The 24122-nt window shown below is 37.4% G+C and overlaps 1 protein-coding gene across 2 annotated transcripts in view; it reads right to left on the bottom strand.

Annotated features, from left to right (window-relative positions):
* The window catches only part of ZFAND3 (zinc finger AN1-type containing 3), a 321493-nt gene that overhangs the window by 95157 nt on the left and 202214 nt on the right, over window positions 1–24122 (bottom strand). The window contains exon 3 of one of the 2 annotated variants that reach the window (XM_049765426.1): window positions 20810–21010. In XM_049765426.1, the coding sequence (XP_049621383.1) occupies window positions 20810–21010 (201 nt within the window). The remainder of the gene's footprint in view (window positions 1–20809; window positions 21011–24122) is intronic. The other variant, XM_049765427.1, reaches the window with a different exon arrangement.

Raw genomic sequence — 24122 nt, 5'->3', positions numbered from 1 at the left:
GAAGATTCTGTAAATTCTCTAAATTCTGGCACAAGACAAGGCTGTCCTCTCTCACCACTCCTATTCAACATAGCACTGGAAGTACTCGCTATAGCGATTAGGCAAGAAAAGGATATCAAGGGAATCCAGATAGGAAAGGAAGAAGTCAAGCTCTCACTGTTTGCAGATGACATGATACTCTACTTAGAAAACCCCAAAGACTCTATCAAAAAGCTTCTAGAAACAATAGACTCATATAGCAAGGTGGCAGGCTACAAAATTAACACACAAAAATCAATGGCCTTCCTATACACCAATACTAATAAGGAAGAAATGGACATTAAGAAAACAACTCCATTCACTATAGTGTCACACAAACTCAAATATCTTGGAATCAACTTGACTAAAAATGTGAAGGACCTATACAAGGAAAACTATAAAACTCTGCTCCAAGAAATAAGAGAGGACACGCGGAAATGGAAGCATATACCCTGCTCATGGATTGGCAGGATTAACATCATTAAATGGCAATACTCCCCAAAGCACTGTACAGATTTAATGCGATCCCCCTAAAGATACCCATGACATTCTTCAAAGAAGTGGACCAGGCACTTTTGAAATTTATTTGGAACAATAAACACCCTCGAATAGCTAAAGCAATCATTGGGAAAAAGAATATGGGAGGAATTACTTTCCCCAACTTTAAACTTTACTACAAAGCAATAGTTATCAAAACAGCATGGTATTGGAATAAAGACAGGCCCTCAGATCAGTGGAATAAGCTTGAATACTCAGAGAATGTTCCCCAGACATACAATCATCTAATTTTTGATAAAGGAGCAAAAAATCCTAAATGGAACAAAGAAAGCCTCTTCAACAAGTGGTGTTGGCAAAACTGGGTAGCCACTTGCAAAAAATTGAACTTAGACCCCCAGCTAACATCATGTACGAAGGTAAAATCCAAATGGATTAAAGACCTCGATATCAGCCCCAAAACCATAAGATATATAGAACAATACGTAGGTAAAACACTCCAGGACATTGAGGCTAAAGGCATCTTCAAGGCAGAATCCTTTTTAGAAAGGTCAAAATATCACCTGGCTAATAAAGTCAGTTGTATTTTTAGACTCTTTTGTTTCTCTCTATGACAAAGCATATTTAATATGGATATGAAATCAGGAGCTGTCACTTAGACAATTTAAACTTTGTCTCTAACTGCAGGCGTAGGCCTCACTCAGATTTCCATATTTGCATTTTATCATCAACACAAGCATGAATTTCATAACATTAACAAAGAACCACTCAGGATTAGAAAATTTTTCCTTTGTGGGGGTAGGGTGAAGTAGGGGCAAGGAAGAGTCCTCTTAAATGATGCTTCTGAGAAACAAGGACTCCACTGATAATTCTTGGCCAATCAGGATCTTTATTCAAGGTGAGGGTTCGAGAATGTGGTGCTGGGAATTACTCAACTGCCTTTACTCAATGATACTTGGGTGCCACCACAGCCCTGTAGGTAACATCCTCTAGGATGTTGGGTGGCCATGAGGTGCAAGGAATCAAACCAGGGTCTGTCAAGCATGTGCCTTCATCACTGTTCCCAGAACTTTTATTTTTTATATAGGTCACCTATAAAAAGCATTCCTATAAAATATTGGCCTGCATCAGCAAATGAAAGCTGAGACGCCTTCCTCAGAAGGAAGGGTGACTTATACATGTTTTTTATAGAAAGAAAATTAAAGAAGACATCTATTTGGGTAATAAGTATTCCTTGTGGAATTTTTTTTTTAAACACATATGCCCTTCTTCTCTGACCCTCTGCTAAGCCTCTCTACAGGCAATTGTATCATTGATAGCAAAGTGTTTTGAGTAAAGTTGAATGGAAGTAGATTAATCCAATCTGCTTTAATGGAAGTGAATACTGGCAGGTCTTACCAATAAACATTCATTGCAAGTACGGTAATAGTTGAAAATAACACAATATGAATTACACAGATTAGTATTGGTATTTTGGACTTCTAAAATTTCTTATTAAGTTACCTCTTATAGATTTTATTCTATCTAAAGAATCATCACACCCCCCCCCCTTTTTTTTTTTGTCTTTGGGCCACACCTGGTGGCGCTCAGGTCTTATTTCTGGCTCTGCACTCAGAAACCCTCCTGGAATGCTTGGGGGACCATATGGAATGCCGGGATTTGAACCACCATTGGTCCTGGGTCAGCCGCTTGCCAGGCAAATGCCCTACCACTGTGCTATCTCTCCATCCCCTAAAGAAGCATCCTTTATGAAAAATCAAAATTTCAAATGGCTTATAAAATAAACTGACCTTAAAAAAAAAAAGCAAATGTCAAAGTGATATGTAGTTATTTGGGGGCAGTAGCAGCTCTAAAATTTTCTTTTTCTTTTTCTTTTTTTTCTTTCTTTTTTTGTTTTTTGTTTTTTTTGTTTTTGTTTGTTTTTGGGCCACAACCGGCGGTGCTCAAGAGTTACTCCTGGCTGGCTGCTCAGAAATAGCTCCTGGCAGGCACGGGGGACCATATGGGACACCGGGATTCGAATCAACCACCTTAGGTCCTAGATCGGCTGCTTGCAAGTAAATTTTCAAAGAGAAACTCACAAACACAATTAAAATAGATTCATGAAGGTTAAAATGTCTAATATACGCAGATGTTCCCACTACATACATATTGATTTTTCAACTAAATTCTTCTGTCATAATAAAGTCTAGGTCAAGTTTAAAATCAACAATATGCCACCCATTAACTGTATCTATAGAAAGTAAACATAATGTGACAACTGCAAAGGGCTAAAGCTGTGTGAAGTCTGCTTATTCACAGTGACCTTTACTTTCAAAATAAAGTAGAAAGCTTCTAATTTAATAAGAACATAAAAATTTGTATTTGCCACGAGACGGTTAGTGATACTGCTTCAAAACCTTGTGTGAATACCAAAAACTGTAACATCTCATAGATGGCAAATTAATTTTTGTGGGGAACTGACTTTCCAAATTTGCATTCTTAAGGGACCCATGCAACTGTGTTTTTAAATTTATTTTCTATTTTTGGTGGAGTGGGGTGGTGGGAGTTGGGAGAGTCGCAAACCCAGTCATGCATGGAGGTTGCTTCTGTGATAATTGGAGGAGCATGTAGTGCTAGAGACCTAATCTGGGTCTCCCGTAGGCAAAGCATGCCCTCTCCAGCCCTGAATCTATTTAAAGTCTATTTATTAATTTTCTTTTATCTGTTTGTTTATTTACTTTTGATTTTGGGGCCACACCCAGATATGCTCAGGAGTTAATCCTGGCTTTGCACTCAGGAAATACTCCTGATGGTGTTTGAGTGCTCGAAATCAAACCTGGGTGCATGCAGCTGCAAATAAAGCAAGTACCCTCCCCACTGCACTGCTACTTTCCAGCAAATACTGTACCTGTGGTACTATCTTTTTAGCCACTAGTTTTCTCTTATAAAGGAAGTTAAAAGAAAAATTCAGGACAGAATAAATATATGCAATAACTGATTATTTTGCTAAAAGCAAGTGGCTGTGTGCTGTTTATTTTCCCAGTGTAGGAAAATGTAACTTAGGCTTTTGGACATTGAAGATATGTGCTCTTATGAAGGAATTAAGATGTGCTTACCATGACTGTTTTGCAGTATATGCAAATACTGAATTATTATGTTGTACAGCTGAAGTTAACGTTCTATTTCAATGGCTCCTGAATAAAAAAGTTCTCATCCTATACAGCTTAAACTTATGTGGTACTGTATGTTAATTATGTCTCAAAATAAAGAAAACAAGGATCATCTGTAGTAGAAACACTAGCAAGTCCAAGTAATTAAAATTAAAAAAATATTGTTTCTTTATGAGAATTATATAACTAGAGTTTATCAGAAAAATTATTTTTCTTTCTGGAGAAGCCATTGTGGTGGTATTAATAAAATTTTTCTTATATTAATAATTTTTATATTGACCAAAGTGGTTTACAAATCATTCATAGTAGTATTTCAGGTACATAGTGACACTGAATCAGGGGCACTCCCATCACCAATGTTGTCCTCCCTCCACCCCTGTTCCCATCCTGCATCCCATATCACCCTTCCTTTGCCTCCCAAGCTACTAGTATAAGTGGTCCCTTCTGTGTCTAGCCTATTGTAGATTGGGTATTGTTCCTGTTGTTTGTAGTTGGCTTTGGATTTGGTGTTCAAGTCTGATCATTTTTTATTTCTTCTCAATGTTCATCTGACTGTTTGGTCTTCATGCCTTCCATTACTTCCCCCTCAATTTGAGAGGCAGAACAAGATGGTTCAAGTTATGTATTTCTGTTTGAAGATAAGAAGAAAAAAGAAAAAAAGATAGAGAGAGAGAGAGAGAGAGAGAGAGAGAGAGAGAGAGAGAAAGGAAAGGGGGGGCAAAAATTCAAATGAACAAAAAAAAAGAAAAATGGGAGGGGTCCTTCTAGAGACTATAAATCTCATTTTAAGAAAAGAAAGGGAAAAAAGAAGGAAAACATAAAAATAATACAAGAAAAATCAAACCCAAAATAAAACAAAACAAAAACACTAAAAACCTGAGAAGCACCACAGCAATACTGACAACAACCGAACACTTTATACTTGTACTTGTTGGGCACAAATCTGTAGCAAAACTACAAACATTAAACATACTTGTATCTAAAGTTGCCTTCTGGGGGCTGGAAAGAGCTCAAAGGACCAAGACAATGTGTTCATAAAGGAGGTTGGGGTTCAATCCTTTGCAAAACATATGGTCTCCAAAACACCAAGTCAGGAATAGCCACTGAGCACTACTGGACTGATTCCAATACAGGATAAAACAATAATAATAAAAATGCATTATTTGTGTCCAAATGATCAAACTAGTTTCAAATACAGAATAGTTAAAAGTAAAATATTTTTCATTTCTTTCTACAAAAAATATTGCAAAGTCATTGCAAGATAAGGGGGCCAATAAAATGTATGTCGATCAAAATTTTAAGAAAAAGTGTTAGATATTTCCAGCATTTTAGAAAATATTTCATAATTTCCCCACAAATCTGGTGATGCTCATAATAATCGCAATAATTTAAAAAGTATACATGATATTCTATTTCTCCATACTCTTAACATTTACTGTTTTGGGTCTTTTTTATTTATTTATTTTTGGTCTTTGGGTCACACTCAGCAGCGCTCAGGCTTTACTCCTGACTCTATGCTCAGAAATCACTCCTGGCAGGCTTGGGGGACCATATGGGATGCCAGGATTTGAACCACCAACCTTCTGTATGCAAAGCAAATGCCTTACCTCCATGTTATCTCTCTGGCCCCTGTTTTGGGCCTTTTTGATATAGGTACATTCTCAAAGGTGTGAGAGCTATCTCACCATTGCTTTTTATTTGAATTTCACTGACATAAAGTGATAATAATTTTTTTTTCATGTGCTTATTCCCATCGGTATAACTTCTTTGGTGAAGTGTCTAACTCTTTCCCTATTCTTGATAAAGTCTTCTCGTCATTGAGTTTTATAAGATCCTAACATATCTTTCAAATTAACTGTCAGATATATGCTTAGAATGTTCTTTTATTGAGGGGGTTAGACCACACATGGCGTCACTCAGGGGTTACTCTATCCACTACCAAAGGGCTCCTCAAAAATCACTCCTGGCAGGTTTGGGAATTGTATGGGATACTGGGGATTGAGCCCAGTCTGTCCTGAATTGGCTATGTGCAAGGCAAACAAATGCCCTTGTGCTATCGCTCTGGACCCAGGTTTGCATATTCTTTTTTTCAGTAGGATACCATTTATTTTTTTAATTTTGCTTGTTTTTTTTTTGTTTTTGTTTTTGGCTACACCCGGCTCAGGGGTTACTCCTGGCTATGTGCTCAGAAATCGCTCCTGGTTTGGGGGACCATATGGGACACCGGGGGATCGAACCATGGTCTGTCCTAGGTTAGCGTATGCAAGGCAAACGCCCTGCCACTTGTGCCACAGCTCCAGCCCTGAATACCATTTTTTTTTAAATGATAGTTTTCTTTCCTGTTTAAAGTTTTAGATTTTGAGGTCTCATTTGTTGACTTCGTGGTTTGTTTGGGGGTCACACCTAATGATGCTCAGGGCTTAATTCTATCTCTGTACTCAGAGATCACTCTGGCGGTGTTAGAGGACCATATGCAGGGTTATTTTTAACTTTAACAGACTGTAATTAATTATTATTGGTTTTCAATTTTAAGGGTTGCAACTTAAACTCTGTATGCATATAATTCTCATCACTTCTAAAACCATCCCACAACCAAAGGGCTCCTCATTAATTCCCTAATACTACTCCTCTATCCCTCTTATAATTCCTCCACAGTTTCTACCAATTTACGAGTTAGTATTGTTGGTTTGTTTGTTTCCTGCTCCTATATTTCTACTATTGTATTATTTCTTTCAAAGTTATATAAGCAATGATCTAAAAAGGCCTTTATTTCACATTTAAATGACTGCATAGAGTATTCTTATCTGGTAGGGTGTTTGTTTTTTCTGAACTGTCATTCCATTCTAACCTGCTGAAAATTCCAGCAAAATTTTTTGTATGTCATTTTTTTTTCTTAGATCTTTTCAACTGTTTTTATAATTGACATTTGATCATTTGAAAATCTCTTACTATAGGCTTTATTTTGGCTTTAGGAATTTTGGCTCACTTTTCTAGATATGGATAGCTAGTAACTAAGTAAAAGTATGGAGAGCTCTGAATCTTATCTTGCCATCATCTCCTCATGCTCCCTATTTCTGTTAACCTTCTTTCCAACAGAACTTTATACTTCTCATAGATTTTCTTCATCTTTCTTAAATCCTGATTTCTCTTTAAATCATTACTGTTATTTTATTTTCAATTGCTGATATTCTCTTTTTGAGACTGAATCTACTTATGCTGCTAATATTCAACTAAACTTCACCTATGAGTTCTTCATACTCAGCATTATTTGAAGTTTTACAAGAATATTCAATCTGTTGGTGAAGAATTACTGGCTTGTTGTTTGTTACTCAGCCTGGCTCTATGTTTAGTTCTTAGTCCTAAAGGGGCTCGAATGACCATATGTGGTAACAAGAATCAAACCAAGGTAAATACAAGGAAAACTATACACAAGGAAAGCACCCTATGTGTTGCAATAGCTCTCTAGCACCTGAAAAAGGACATTTTTATTTTGTGTCTCATCTTAAGAGGAAACACGTTCAACTTTTCACCACTGAAAAAAATACTGACCCAGTCTCTAGTAAACAGTATGAAGAATTATTAAGAACATAAAAAAAGATTACAATATTAGCTAGCAAATTCACTTCTAGGTATTTATCCAAGAAATATAAAAAAAATAATTTGAAAAAAAATGAATGCCCATCTATTTTCACAGTAACATTATATAATAGACAAGCTCTGGAAACAGCCCAAGTATGCAATGACTGAAGTTAGAAAGTACAGGGTATGGCACTTGTACACTAGCTCTGGTTTAATCCCTGGCACTGAGCCTCTCAAGCACCACCATCATTGATTCCTGAGAAGCCAGGAGTAAGCCCTGAATACTTCAAGTGTGACCCAAAAGCTCAAAAAAAGTGCCCAATTAGTGGATTAGTGGATACAGAAATGTATGTACATACATTTCAACCACAATAAAAAATAAAATCTACTCATATGACATGAGTACAGTGGGTCATATTAATAAGCAAATAAAATCAGAAAATAGATAAATACTAGATGATTTTATTCATATATGGGAATAGGGATATATAGAATCAAAGCAAATGTAAAAAGCCAAACAGAAATAAACCTTTGGACTCTTTAATTACAGAACTGAGGTCACCAAAAGGGAAAAAGAGAAAAATGAAGGGGTGGGAAAACTAATGTACTGTGGTAAAGGGATACCAGCCCTTTGAAGGTGTTTGCAGTATGGTAGCATTGTGTACTGGTACACATATAAAACATAAGTCTCTATATATTTAATTTCTATATATTTACTACATCTATACTTATTATACATAATCTCTATATATTTGCTACAACCTCTATATATTTACTATATAAATAAACTTTACCTAGATAAAATTTAAAAATAGGGGCCAGAGAGATAGCATGGAGGTAGGTGTTTGCCTTGCACACAGAAGGTCAGTGGTTCGAATCCCGGCATCCCATATGGTTCCCCGAGCCTGCCAGGAGCTATTTCTAAGCATAGAGCCAGGAGTAACCCCTTAGCTATACTGGATGTGACCCAAAAACCAAATAAATAAATAAATAGATAAATAGAGCTTCATAATTTGTTCTTTCCTCGTTCCAAATAAAAATTTGCTCTTATATATGAAAGTGAAGTCAATATAAAAGTTATTAATAAGATATTTGGTTTATGTATTTGATATGATTTATATTCTAAAACTAAGAGCACTTGAGGCTGGAGAAATAGCACAGCAGTAGGGCATTTGCCTTGCACGTAGCCGATTCAGGACAGATGATGGTTCGAATCTGGCATCCTATATGGTTCCTCAAGCCTGCCAGGAGCAATTTCTGAGTGCAGAGCCAGGATTAACCCCTGAGTACTGCTGGGTGTGACCCAAAAACAAAAACAAAAACCAAAACCAAAAAAGAAAAAAAAAAAAAAAAAGAGCACTACTTATGGAAACAAATACAAATACAAGGTATAAGTTTTCCAATAAGTTTAAAAACTAAGATGAAATGGAGTTTCTGCAGTAATACTAATTGCCAAATCTAAATAAAGTTAAAAAAAAATGGCCCAATAATTCTATGAGAAATTTAAAAAAAAGATTCAAGAGTTCCTATTAAGGACTGGAGATGAAGTTTACAAATAAATCCTTTAAGACTTCAGGGCAAGGGGCCGGTGAGGTGGTGTTAGAGGTAAGGTGTTTACCTTGCAAGTGCTAGCCAAGGAAGGACCGCCGGTGTCCCATATGGTCCCCCCAAGCCAGGGGCGATTTCTGAGCGCTTAGCCAGGAGTAACCCCTGAGCATCAAACGGGTGTGGCCCTCCCCCCCCCCAAAAAAGAAAGACTTCAGGGCCAGAGTGATAGCACAGCAGTAGGCTGTTTGCGTTGCACGCTGCCAACCTTAGATGGACCTGGGTTCCATCCCTGGGCATCCCCTATCATCCCCTGACCCTCCTGGGAGCAATTTCTGAGCAAAGAGACAGGAGTAAGCCCTGAGTGTGGCCAGGTATAACCCAAAAGCGATAAAACCAAAAAACCAAAAAACTTTAAGACTTCAAAGAATAACATGCTATACAATATTAGGACACAGGACAAAGTGCTATATTAGAGCACAGAAAGCATTGTAATATCTTCTATTAGATCAATGTATCTGATAAAAATAACTGGATTGAGACTAAAGACACAGTATGGGGAGAGTAGGTTAAGGTGCTTTCCTTGCATGTGGCTAACTCTGTTCCAAGCCTCAGCACCACATGAGTAGCCCTTCATCATATCTAGTCTACCACACTAGCTTAAAAAAAAAATTAAAACAAAACAGAGTAACATATTCATCAAATGTTAAAAAATGCACCTGCACAAAATGAACTTATAAAATATTAAGCATTTCAAGTAAAAAGAGCATTTAAATATAGCAATATATAAAAGGACTAATTGTGGTTATTAGTGGTTACTCAGCAGTAGTTACTCAAGTAATGCAAAGATGGCTTAACACTAGATGTCTAATAAATAGACTGATTATGTACAATTATATTCATAGATATGAAGATTGATTGGATAGATAGTACAGGGGTTAAGGAGATTGCCTTACATGCAGCTGACCTGGTTTGAACTCTGGTGACACCACATATGGTCACAGAGATCCTTACACCTAGAGGCAGGAAAACAGACAGGTGTGATCCCAAAACTAAAACAAAACAAAACAGAACTGGCATGATGAGAAGGAAGGCTGTGAACCCTGGCAGTGCTGAGCTGTAGTGGCTGCATTCAAATCAAAGCCAGTGGCTTACTTCCTGTCCTGTCTCTCTGGCCCCAGACAATTGCCCTGAGCAATACTGGTTGTGGTCCTCCAACAAAGTTCAATATCACCATTAAGAAAAGTCAGAGGATGGAGTCTATCATAATGAGTGAAATGAGTCAGAGAAGAGAAAGATAGACACAGAATAGTCTCGCTCATCTTTGGGATTTAAGAAAAATACAAAACAGTATGGTAATAATACAGAGACAACAGAGAGGTGGGCCAGAAGGACCAGCCTCTTTTATGAACTTAACACAAAAAGAAATAACTGCACTAACAACTAGTAGGACAATGATAATTGAGAGAAATGAAATTCTGTCCCTAAGACTGGCAGGGGTTTGGAGAGGAGGAAAATGAGAACACTGGTGGTGGGAAAAAGTTACAATGGTGAAGGATGCTGTGTACATTCGATGACTGAAACCTAACTACGAACATTTTTGTAACCACAGTACTTAAAGAAATTATGAATAAAAAAAAAGAAAGAAATGTCAAAGGAATGACAAAATGAACTAATTTTTCTGACTTTTGCAACCCCCCCCAAAAAAAACCCTAAAAAAGGTAGAAGAGAAACACTAACACTTCTTGAGTAGTGGTAGTAGTAATACCATTCTGAAAATTAGTTTAGTATTCATATCAAAAAATTTGAATATGCGTATGACTGACATTTAGTTCCATTTCCATGTTATTTACCATGGAAAAATTTCATGCACATCATTAGTCATGCATTAAAGATGTTTAGCTGATTTGGCTTATAATTGATTAAAAAAATGTCTCAAGAGCAAAGAGACAATAATCATCAATTAAAAACCATTAAAAAGATCTCTATGGGCCAGAGTGATAGTGCAGCAGTAGGGCACTTACCCTGCTCGAGACTGACCCAGGATGAACCTGGGTTCAATCCCTGGCATCCCATGTGGTCCCCCAAAGCCAAGAGCGATTTCTAAGAGCATAGCCAGGAGCAACCCTTTAGCGTCACTGGGTGTGGCCACCCCCCCAAAAAAGATCTCTATGTATATGCTTTGAGACCTGGAAAGATCTCAAAAATATATTGTTAAATAAAAAGGCAAGCCACAAAATAAATGATGTATGTATATATATATACATACATATATATATTACCTGTTTTTTATTATACATGTAAAGAAAATCATAAGTAATAATACTGCAAGAAAAAATAAAATTTAATATAAAATGAATAAAAAGTGGTTTTCTCTGATTGGAGTATGTATGTGTAGGGTGGGAAAGAAGTATAAAGGAATACTTTGGAAAATAAAGGAGTAGTTTTAGCTTCTATTTATGCCTATGATATTTATTTACATACATAATTTTTTGGGGGGGCATATGTACTTTGCAATGAGAAATTACACCTGAAAGTGAGAAGGAAAACCATATAGATACTGGGGCTTCAAACCTGGTTGGCCATGTGCAAGGCAAGCATCCTACTTGCTGTATTATCTCTCTAGCTGCTTAACAAGTATTTTCTTTTTTTTTTTTTTTTTTTTTTGGTTTTTTGGGCCACACCCATTTGACGCTCAGGGGTTACTCCTGGCTATGCGCTCAGAAGTCGCTCCTGGCTTGGGGGGACCATATGGGACACCAGGGGATCGAACCGCGGTCCATCCTAGGCTAGCGCTGGCAAGGCAGACACCTTACCTTTAGCGCCACCGCCCGGCCCCTTAACAAGTATTTTCAACTTTAGAAAAAAGAATCCTTCTCAAACCACGTGTTTGCTTTAAATATCATCTTTAACTATAAGCAGATACTTAGAATGATACTATCCGTGCTTCAAAATGTTATGACCAAACTAATATTAAAAGATCCTGCTAGAGAACACTACTAAACTGCACAAGTCCTGCAAAAACATGGATTAATTTAATGACCTCAAACATTGATTTCTGATGAGTTACAGCTATTCAATTCAATACAGTGTATAACTGTACATTATCGTACTGCACTGCAAAGTATCAATCTTTTTTGGAACACAGCCCTAATAAAAGCAGCATGCTTTATGGAACCAACCTCAGGATAAATAAACGCAGAGAAAAACAAGCCTTTAAATTAAAATCAAAAGAGACATTTAAAGTTTGGGCATTCTTCATTATGGGAAAGAATCTTCCACTTTGAGACTATTATATATCAGAAAAGCTCCATCTGTTGTATAATTATCTCTGATGAATGACCTGATGCTTTGAGCTTCATTAGAGAAAAGGAAAAGAAAGATGCATAGAGAGAACTGTAAATAAATCTCCCCACCATATTTCATTAAAACCAATGCAGCAGGAAGTCATAAAATATTGTTAATAGGTAGTATTTCCTAAATGGTCTACTAGAATAAACTAGCCTGTTTTATTCAATACTCTGAATAGACTAAATTTTAAAAAGAAAAAATTGGTTGAATTTAAGAATTGATATAAATTTCATTCATAGAAAACTCCTGAAATTTCATCACATGGGCAGCAGTGATATTAATTTTTCTAGGGAACAGGTATTTTCAGACAAAAATGAAGAGCAGTAGCCAAGAGTGCTATCATTCTGTTATGATTCTCATTTTTTCTATATGCTTTCATTTGCTTACAAAATTTCCCAATGGACAGATGCAACAGAGAAGCATAGTTTGAGTCTGGTGGGTCATGTAACTCAAAGGAGGTCACCATGCACACACACTTTTTTCTTGCTGATAAAGAAGAAAGGAGAGTAAACATCCTGCCTATGTTACACAATGTTAAGCAAGGCCGCAAGAAAAGCCAGACATTGTTAGAGCTTACCAAAAAAAACAAAAACAAAAACAAAAACAAAAAAACAAAACATCTACAACCTCATCGAAAAATGAGGTTCCTCAAAGAACTACAGATAACCATGTGAAAAAGTGATCCACACATTTTAATCACTAGGAAGATACATATCAAAACAATAAGACATCTTACACCACAGAGACTGGCACATATCTAAAAGAATAAAAATGAGTGCTGGTGCAGATGTGGGGAGAAAGGGACTCTCATTCACTGTTGATGGGAATATAAGTTGGTCCAGCCTTTTTGGGAAACAATATGGATATTCCTCAAATAGTAGAGCTATAGGTTATATTTCCCATTAAACCCAGAATTACTGCTCCTAGAAATATACTCTAGGGTCCCAAAAAACACAAGGCTCCTGCACTCCTGTGTCCATTGAAATACTATTCACAACAGTCAGAATTTGGAAACAATCTAAGTACCCATGAACCGAAGAGTAGATAAAACTACGACATATCTACACAATGGAAAACTATGCAGCTGTTAGGAAAAATGAAGACAAGAAGTTTGCTTATATGAATAAATATGGGGAATATTATGTTAACTGAAATGAATCAGAGGGAGAGGGATAGACATAGAATGATTGCACTCACTTGTGCATGTATGTATGTGTGTGTATGTGTAAGTATGGTAACAATACTCAAAAACAATAAGAGATGAAGACCAGGAAGACTGGTCCATGGTAGGAAACTTATCACTGGGTCGGGGTGAGGGGAGCAGTTAGGGCAGAGAAGGGATCACTAGGACAATGATAGTTAGAAATGATCACCTGGGGGGATGGACGGAATGGTAGCACAGTGGTAGGGTAGCCGCATTGCATGCGGCTGATGAAGGAGGAACAAGGGTTCGATTCAGCATCCCATATGGTTCCCTGAGCTAGAAGCAATTTCTAAGCACAAAGCCAGGAGTAACCTAAGCGCTGCCAGGTATGACCCCAAACCCTTCCCCCCAAATAAGATAAAAAAGAAATGATAACCTGGATAAGAACTGGGTGTTGAAAGAAGGTAAAGTCATATGCATGATATTCCTTAGGGAGGGAGGGAGGGAGGGAGGGAGGAAGAGAGGGAGGGAGGGAGGGAGGAAGAAAAGGAGGGAGGGAGGAAGGAAGGAAGGAAGGAAGGAAGGAAGGAAGGAAGGAAGGAAGGAAGGAAGGAAGGAAGGAAGGAAGGAAGGAAGGAAGGAAGGAAGGAAGGAAGGAAGGTAGGTAAGAGCAACAATAACTGCCATAGAGGTATGTGGTGGAAGGGGAGGGGAAAGGAGGGAAACGGGACATTGGTGGCAGGAATGTGCACTGGTGAAGGGCTAGGAGTTTGAATACTGACTGAAACTCATTAGTGAACAACTTTGTAACTGTGTATTTCATGAAGATTTACCAAATTTATTAATTCAAAAAATGAAAAAAAAAGTCATCAAGAGTGCTTAATGAGCTAAGCAAGTTTTATTGGCAAGAGGCCCAGGTTCTAGCCCTGGCCCACTGGACTGATGAGAGCAACTCACAAACAGTTACAAGAACTTCTTTCCCCCTCCTTTCTCCAGTATTGCCTTGAGTGATCCACAAACAAACAAAAACCCTTAAAAAACAAAAAAGAGAGAACGAATAATATTTGTCAAAATGGTTTATAACAAAGGTCTGGCAAACTTTTTCTATATTGAGCATCAATTTTGTTTCTATAGAAACTACCCAATTTTGCTGTTGTAAATCAGAGGAAATGGTTATAGGAACAGGCATGGCTATGTTCAAAAAAAACTTTGTTTTATAAACAATTTTAGTTTGAATTTTATAACTTCCATATTACAAAATGCCCACACTAAAATAAAACAAAATCATTCTTAGCTTATGAATCATAGAAAAATATGACATACAACCAGTGGGCTCATTGTATAATTTAATTACATCTAAATAAATACCTTTATAAAGGCTAAACCATTTTATGTACAAAATTAAAATATCTGCTGTTACTCTAGGTAACAACAATCTCTTCCTCTGCACAAAACTCTTTTCTTTTCTTTCTTTTTTTCTTTTTTTTTTTTTTTGGTTTTTGGTTTTGGGGCCACACCTGGCGTTGCTTTGAGGTTACTCCTGGCTGTCTGCTCAGAAATAGCTCCTGGCAGGCACAGGGGACCATATGGGACACCGGGATTCGAACCAACCACCTTTGGTCCTGGATCGGCTGCTTGCAAGGCAAACGCCTCTGTGCTATCTCTCCGGGTCCCACAAAACTCTTTTCAACACCTAAGTATGGGACCTGAGAGAAAGCACAGCAGTAGGGCGTTTGCCTTGCACACAACCGACCCAGGATGGACCTGGGTTCTATTTCCGGCATCCCATATGATTCCCCTGAAGGCCTGTCAGGGGCAATTTCTGAGTGCAAAGCCAGAAGTAACCCCTGAGTGCTGCCAGGTGTGGCCCCAAAACAAAACAAAACAAAAATAACAAAACAAAAAATCAACACCTAAGTAATATATATTGGGTCTGTGGGGAAATTAAAACCTAAAAACCTGAAACATAGGAAAACATGCCATGCTATAGAAACTAAAAATAAGGATAATGCCCAGGCCTTTAAGAGGAAGATAAGTAGAGTTGATTTATACTATAGTTTCAGTACCTGTTTGTGATACCAAGGTAGAAACTAAGAGATAACTTACATGAAAGGGTAACTTCCTTGGCTAGAGACATATTCAACCATATTCATCACTGCATCCTATATTTAACCACGTAACACGGAGTAGGCCCTCAGCAATGACTCCAAAATGAATGTACAGACCTACTGACATAGGTTATTAGTTTATATAGGTATTTTATCACATATCAAAATTCAAAGGTTTATTGTCAGTTTATAGCATTAGCAACTTTCTACAATGTTAAATAAAATGCTATAATGGCTAAAAATCTAAAGTATGTATAAAATCTAAAGTATGTATATAAAAATCTAAAGTATATATGAACTATACTGCCAAGAAGGAGATCTGCGAAGTACAGGCAGAAGTACTAAACTTCTTTAGAATTCAACTTTCTTACTGCTAAATAGGGGAATAAAAACATTTATCTTACAGGGTAGAGTCAAAACGAAATGTTAGGATGTCCAAATAGCTTAGAAGAATGCTTAAAATATAGCAAAAACTTAATACAACTGAGCTGATTTTTATCACTTGTGTTCACATATAAGACCTGAGATATGGGTACAGGAGTGATCCTGATTCAATTCTCTATACCACAGTGTCAGGTGTATCTCTGAATATGGACTTTCTCTATAAAGTCCACACATAAGCTTAACTTTATTTCTTAGGTCTTGAGCTAGTAATAGCACACTATTACTCTCCTTTCTGATTTCTCTAAGCTGCTGTTTTGATCTCAGGCCTCACAATTTTTCTTTTGCCATCTCACTGAAATCCTAAGGCTTTGCCTGTCATTTCCGGGTAAATGAAGCCAATGTTTTCTCTCTCTCTTCTGAGTTTCAAATCAAACTGCCCAGCCCAAATAGAAGCTTAAAACATCATATTGCAGACAATAGATGAGGGCCAGGAGACCAGTAGGACCAGTAGGAAGTTTGCCACAAATAGAAGGGAAATGCAATTAGGGCAGAGAAGGGAACATTATGACAATAATAGTTGAAAATGCTAACTCTTGACAAGAACTGGGTACTGAAAGGACATAAAATTAAATGCATGATACCCATTCAATACTATTACAAACCACAGGGTTGGGGGGAGAAGAAAGTGAGAGAGAGAGAATCTACCACAAAGAGTATGGGGATGTTGGTGGCAGAAAATGGGCAGATAAGTGCTCTGGTGAAGGGTGTTGTACACTGTATGACTGAAACTCATTTATGAACAACTTTGTAACTCTCAAGGTAATTGAATTAAAGTATTTATTAAAAAATCATCATACTCAGATTAGGAAATCACCCCATTCTTCTAGATCTTGAAAATACTACAGTTAAAAAATGAGTCCCTAAATTAGGAAATAATTTAGATTTGATTTAGTTTCTGAGGGTTTTAACAAAAAATGAATACAAGTTTACAACATTAATCTCTCTAAAGTTAATCTGAAGGCATATATTTGTTTGGTGGGTCCTAAGTACTATTCAAGAGATATGAGGCCCCACTGATGATTCTTGGCCAATCCAGTGCAAAAGCAGGGCCCAGAAACGCGGGGAGGCCCAGCTAGCCTGGGTGCTGAGGCCCTCCAGGAATGCGTCTGGAAATACAAGGTTCTTTTTATGTACTTAGTGCACACCAATCAACCTGACTAAATTAAAAGTTCTCTTCCTCTTGAGGGCCAGAGTAACACTATAGCTGCTGGTAGGGTCTTTGCCTTGCATGTGGCAGATCCAGGTAGGACCCCCATACCCCCATATGGACCCAGTTCCTGCGCGAATGATCCTAAATGCAGAGCCAAGAGTAAGTCCTGAGTGTGTCCACCTCCCAAAATTTCATTTCCTCTTACTCCACTTGTTCTGAGTCCATACTCCTGAATCTGTAATAGAAATCCTCATTATAGGTAAGCTACCAATCAACATCTGCTTCCAAAAAAACTTGTGTAGTCATTTTATATGAACATATATATGAAACATTGTATATTCAATGCAGTTCCTATAAGGATACCCATGTAGATCAAACACTTTTGAAATTCATATGCAACAATAAACCTCCATGAATAGCTAAAGCAATCCTAAGAAAAAAGGTGGGAGACATCAGCTTTCCCAGCTTCAAACTGTACTATAAAGCAGCAGTAATTAAAAATTTTGAATAAAGACAGAGTCCCATATCAGTGGAATAGAGCTTCTAGTAGACCCAGCAATACCGCTCCTGGAAAAAAAACCCCTAGGGGCTCAAAAACAATGCAAAAAAGCTCCCTGAACAGTTTAATTCACAATAGCCAGACTATAGAAATAACCTAAGTGCCTGAGAACAGGTGAGTAGATAAATAAACTATGGCATATCTGCACAATGAAATATTAGGCAACTGTTACGAAAAATGAAGTCATGAAATAGAATATATGAATAAACATGGAGAGTATCATGCTGAGTTAAATGAGTCAAAGAATGAGGGACAAAGTGATCACATTTATTTGGATATATGTATATGTATATATATACATATGTATTATATGTTACACATATAATATATTATATATAAACCACATCGTTTTAGTGTAAGAATTCTTACACTATTTTAAGACAAAGAAGAGACCACTATGACAATAATAGTTAAAAATGATCACTTTGGGCCCGGAGAGATAGCACAGCGGCGTTTGCCTTGCAAGCAGCCAATCCAGGACCAAAGGTGGTTGGTTCGAATCCCAGTGTCCCATATATGGTCCCCGTGCCTGCCAGGAGCTATTTCTGAGCAGACAGCCAGGAGTAACCCCTCAGCAATGCTGGGTGTGGCCCAAAAAAAAAAAAAAAAAAGAAGAAGAAGAAGAAGAAAGAAAGAGAGAGAGAAAGAGAGAAAGAAAGACAGAAAGAAGAAGAAAGAAAGAAAGAAAGAAAGAGAAAGAAAGAAAGAAAGAAAGAAAAGAAAGAAAGAGAAAAGAAAGAAAGAGAAAGAAAGAAAGAAAAGAAAGAAAGAAAGAAAGAAAAAAGAAAGAAAAGAAAGAAAGAAAGAGAAAGAAAGAAAGAAGAAAGAAAAAAGAAAGAAAGAAAGAAAGAAAGAAGAAAATGATCACTCTAGGGCTGAAGAGATAGCATAGCAGGTAGGGCATTTGCCTTGCATTCGGCTGACCAGGACCCATTTGATTCCCAGCATCCCTTAGGGCAATTTCTGAGTGCAGGAGGAGTATCCCCTGAGTGCTGCCAGGTGTGTCTCAGAAATCAATCAACCAACCAAGTTTAAAAAAATAAGAAAATGATCACTCTAAAGAACTGGAATTAAAAGGAAATAATATGCATGATAATGATACCCCTTTAGTAACAGTATGCAAACCATTCATAATGCCTTAAAAGGACAAAAGGAAGAGGGGAGGGGGAAGTGAGAGAGAGGGAGGGAGAGAAAAAGAGAGAGAGAGAGTGAGAGAGAGGGGGGGGAGAATGAGAATCTGCCATAGTGGCAGACAGGGGATGGGGGGAAGATGACAGGATGGTAACTGGGAAAAATTGGTGCCAGGAAATGAACAACAACAACAACAACAACAACACACACACACACACAGAATGGAACATAATTCAACTATAAAAGATGAAGCCATGCAATTCATTACTATATAGATGTAAAAAGGGTTATGCTGAGTAAAGTTTTCAGTTAGAAAGAGAAGGGCAAACAGACAGTGTTTTCTGTCATATATTGGATATAAAGAAACATAGTAAAGAAATAACAAATGGTCATTATTAGACACTGAGCTGGCCAACAGAGTTGAGTTTTCCAAGGGATAGGATGAGGAAAAGGTACTTTGCCTCCTAACAGTATTGCAAATTACAGTGTCATAAATATTTTTCCCTGCCTCTGCCATAAATACTTTTGAAAAGATTTTCATTCCTGGTTGAGAACCACTAACATATTATACTAAGCTATATATTTAATTTCCACTGCTTAACAAAGAATATTTAGAAGACAAAGACAATAATCATTTTCTTCTATAATCTTGTTGTCCTAAGTATAATGGAATTTTGTTTTGGAACCATCCTGGTGATATTCATAGTGCAGTGCTCAGGATCCATTTCCAGCAGTTCTTGGTAAATCATTCAATGTTAGCAATCCAACCTGGGGATCCCATGTTAAAAGCATATATTTGAGCTACCTCCCCAGTTCCTTGATACAGTGATTTAAGAAAGGCTTAGATAATTATTTTTCTGCTAACTTTCCCAAAATATTAGTAAATACACACTCTTATTATCTTCTAAAGATTTCTAAATATTCATTTAATCTGAACAACCAATTTCAAACTAGTCGACACAACTATAAAAATCAAAAAGTTCTATTTAAAAATGTCTTTGTACTTTTCAATAAATACTGTGTTATAGTAGTGCCTGAAAGGAGATCTTATAACATTAAAAGATTAAGTACACAATGAACTTCCATATCAAATACATGACAATAGGATTCTATCACTGACAACATCAGTAACAGAAATTATTTGTGATCTAAAATCCTACTGCCTAGGTAGTATACAGAATTATCTTTAAACTGCCTAGAATCAGTTAAGCTCCATTCAGTGACAGAGGTTTTAATCCGGTGTTCCTAAATCAGGATTAAGTTCTCCAGACCAAAGGTTCTCAACATTTGCTGCACATTAGAATCCTTAGCAGTTAAAATAGATCTCTGATTCTCCTTCTAGACTGATTAAATAAGACATAGGTAAGAGTGTTGAAGGTTAAAATAATTTAAAAATAATCTAAATTACAGCCAGAGCTGTGAACAAGAGCCCCAAATGAGATCAAAACCTCATGTCCTGGAACAGTTAACATAAAAGACTACTTATTTAAGTTCTATGAAATGGTGGGGTTGGGAGGCCCTCACACATGGTGTTCAGAAAGTGTTTATGTGTGTGTAAGTGATATATATATGTGGGGTGTGTGTGAGAGGGAGAGAGGGAGGGAGAGGGAGAGGGAGAGGGAGAGGAAGGAAGGGAGGGAGGGAGAGGGAGAGGGAGAAGGAGAGGGAGAGGGAGGGGGAGAGAGAGAGAGAGAGAGGGAGGGAGGGAGGGAGGGAGGGAGGGAGGGAGGGAGGGAGGGAGAGGGAGGGAGGGAGAGGGAGGGAGAGGGAGGGAGAGGGAGGGAGGGAGGGAGGGGGGAGGGAGGTGTGATACTCTGGGTTGTGTGTGTGAGATACTGTCACTCCGGGTAATACTTGGCTAATCAGGCTGATGATTCACCATGAGACCCAAGGAAGTGGTATTCTTGCACTCAGGTGGTCAGACTCCTAGAGCTGGCCCACTGATGCTCCCAAGGTCATGTGGTCTCCATAATTGAACCCTACTTAAGAACATACCATTCATGCAACTTAGGAGCTATTCTATCTCCTAATATACTAACACTTAATTGTGAATAAAAACAGCTGCTATTTTTTCTGGAATAATTGATTACCAAAAATCTCATGATATAATCCCTTAGGATGTTTACTTCTTACCAGAATCTGGACACTTACACTCCTCTTTACTTGGTGAAGTTACATTCATTTCTGTCAGAAGCGGCTGCTGGCTGGGACTAAGAGTTGGCGTGGTTATCGAGGTATTGTTGTTGTCACTGGTGGTCTCTTCAGAAAACAAATCTGATTGGCTGTTACTTGTACTTGGAGCGGAATCATCATCTGGTTGTTTCTTTTGAAAATCTGAAAAGAAAAAGTGAGAAAACCATTTAATTAAGAAGTTCACACTTTTGTTGGATATTGAAATTTAACAAAATTTAAAACTGAGAGGCCAAGATATAGCCAGTGGTAATACAGCATATACCCTACTGCTTGAAGCCCTATAATTGATCCCTAGTCAAAATAGGACCAAAACAAACAAACCACCAAAAATAACAGTGTAACAACATAATAACAAAGTCTTAATTGGGATTATTTTAAAATAAAATAGTGATAAAATAAATAAGATTGGTAGAGAATAATAGAGTTAAAGCTTTCCAAGATCAGGCCTTGAAGGCCCAGTGGCTAAAAGTGCTGCCTTGCAAGCACTAGGCCATTAGTTTAATCTTTATTTTTTTAAAAATCTTTATTTAAACACCTTAATTACAAATATGATTGTTCTGGACAACCCTGCTGTACAAATACCCAGATGCCACAACAGTGCAAGTGATCTATGACACATAGCTAGTGTGTACAGACTTCATAACTAAAGCACACATCTAACATGAACACTAATAGTAACCAATGTGCAAGAATTAAGGTTAGGAGTAAAACCCCAGCAAACATATGTCCAACTGAAACAGCTAATATCCCCAAAGAACACTACAACCAGAATGCACATGAATACCATAATAAACACGTGTAAGCACCACAATTAAACTGTGTTGACTCCCATTAATAACTAACTACATCTAACTGGTTGCAACCCTCTAGTCACATCAACGGAAAGTAAGAGAAACTTTCCACTATTTTTGTATTGTTCACTAGAATGGTAGGTATAGCAATTCAATAAAAAAATTTAAGTATAATTAATATAAGGAAGAAGAGGAAAAAAACTATGCCCCAAGTTAACAAATGACAAAACAGGAAAAAAATTGAAAAAAGTAAATAGAGAATATATGATAGGAAGGAAGGAAAGAAGGAAGGAAGGAAGGAAGGAAGGAAGGAAGGAAGGAAGGAAGGAAGGAAGGAAGGAAGGAAGGAAGGAAGGGAGGGAGGGAGGGAGGGAGGGAGGGAGGGAGGGAGGGAGGGAGGGAGGGAGGGAAGGAAGGAAGAAAAAATGAAAAAGGAAAAGAGAAAGGGGAAAGTAAAAATATATTAATAAACACAGCAGATAGGAAACCCTAAAATAAACAAAATCCTGTTTTAGCAATTTACAAGACATACTAAAACATGATAAAAAAAACTTTTCAATGTATAAAAAAATACCAGCAAACACATAATTAGAAAGTCAATAACATGGGGCCGGAGAGATAGCATGGAGGTAGAGCATTTGCCTTGCATGCAGAAGGACAGTGGTTCGAATCCCAGCATCCCATATGGTCCCCCGAGCCTGCCAGGAGCAATTTCTGAGCATAGAGCCAGGAGTAACCAACCCCTGAGCGCTGCCGGGTGTGACCCAAAAACCAAAACCCAAAAAAAAACCAAAACAAAAAAACAAAACAAAACAAAACAAAAAAAACAACAAAAAACAAACAAAAAAAACAAACGAAAGTCAATAATAGCTATAGTACTGTCTGAAAATATAGATTTAAGGCAGAACACATACATTATTAGATGTAAAGAAAACTCAAAAAGGCAGCTAGAGTAGTAAGAAATTATACAACCCTAAATTATAACTGAAGAGGTCAAGCAAATGCCTTGCATGCTACCGATACTGTTTCTATCTCTAGGTATTGCATGTGGTCCCTGGAGTAGTGTCAGGTGTGATCCTTCAGCACAGAGTCAGAAGTCCTGAGTACTACTAAATATGCCATACCCACCAATAAAAAGGTCTAAAGTAACTATCTTTTAATTATTTATTTCAAAGTTTAGCCTTGATGTTTGCTACTACACTCTTCTCTTATTCCTTCTTTCTAAATTATTCAGCATCCAACTTCTGACTATTAACCAAGGAAGTGGAAGGGAGAAGAAAGAGGGAGAAAAGAACAGAGATTACAAAAATAAACTCCAAGAAAAAAATGGAAAGCGATATATTGAACATTTAAAAAAGTAAATAACAAAGTAGAGAGAATATCTCCTGCCTATCATTTTACTTGGAGAAAAACAATGTAGGAAAAGTGCAGAAATAGATTCTTCACTGTTTTAAACACAGCAAATAGTTGTTTTCTTGCACAATTCTCATGTAAATGGGAAAGCTAGAACTCTTCAAGCCTATCTTAAAAAACAACAACAAAAAATAATCCTCTACTTGTATAGACTGTTAAAAGTTAATGGCATATTGGGCTGGAAAGATGGCTCAAGCAGTGAGGCGTCTGCCTTGCACACGCTTATCTCGGATGGACCGTGGATTGATACCCTGGTGATCATATGGCCACGCCAGAAGCAACTTCTGAGTGCATGGCCAAGAGTAACCCCAGAGCATCACCGAGTGTGCCCCCCTCTAAAAAAGTTAATGGTATATTAAAGAACAAAACTTGGTCTTGAATAAAGCTGTGAGTCTAAGTGAAGTTTATATGAATAAAGCTTTTTCCAAAATAAATCAGTATTTGTAAAACCAGAGTAAAAAGGGGCCAGAGTGATAGCACAGCATTAGGATGTTTGCCTTGTATGTAGCCAATCTAGGATCAACCCCCCCGGTGTCCCATATAGGACATAGCTAGGAGTAATGCCTGAGAGTCACAGAGTGTGGCACCCTCCAAAAAGAAAAGAAAAAAAAAAGAATAATAACATTTAAAATTAATTGCAGCACATATTCATAACCTAAAAACAACACATGTACAAAATATGACTAGATAAAGAAAATATGGTACATAATGGACTACTCTGCTGTAAGAAAAGACTAAGTCATGAAATTTTGCTGCTACATGGATGGATCTGGAAGTATCATGCTGAGTCAGAGAGGGGAACAGATTAAGAGTGACATCTCATATGTTGAATATAAAGAAACTCTGTAGGAAATATTAAATGCCTGAGGCTCTTTCATGAAATTAAAAAAAATGGGAACACTTCCGAATAGCTTTTATGAAGCCAAAACCAGACAGAGATGCTACGAAAAAAGAAAATTCAGACCAATATCCCTGATGAACACAGATGCAAAGATCCTCAACAAAATCCTGGCAAATAGGATCCAATGCCTCATCAAGAAGATCATTCA

The sequence above is a fragment of the Suncus etruscus genome, chromosome 18, assembly GCF_024139225.1.
Source record: "Suncus etruscus isolate mSunEtr1 chromosome 18, mSunEtr1.pri.cur, whole genome shotgun sequence".
Classification (NCBI taxonomy): Eukaryota; Metazoa; Chordata; class Mammalia; order Eulipotyphla; family Soricidae; genus Suncus; species Suncus etruscus.
Note: the sequence above shows the minus strand (reverse complement) of the source record. Positions and strands in the feature narration are given on the sequence as shown.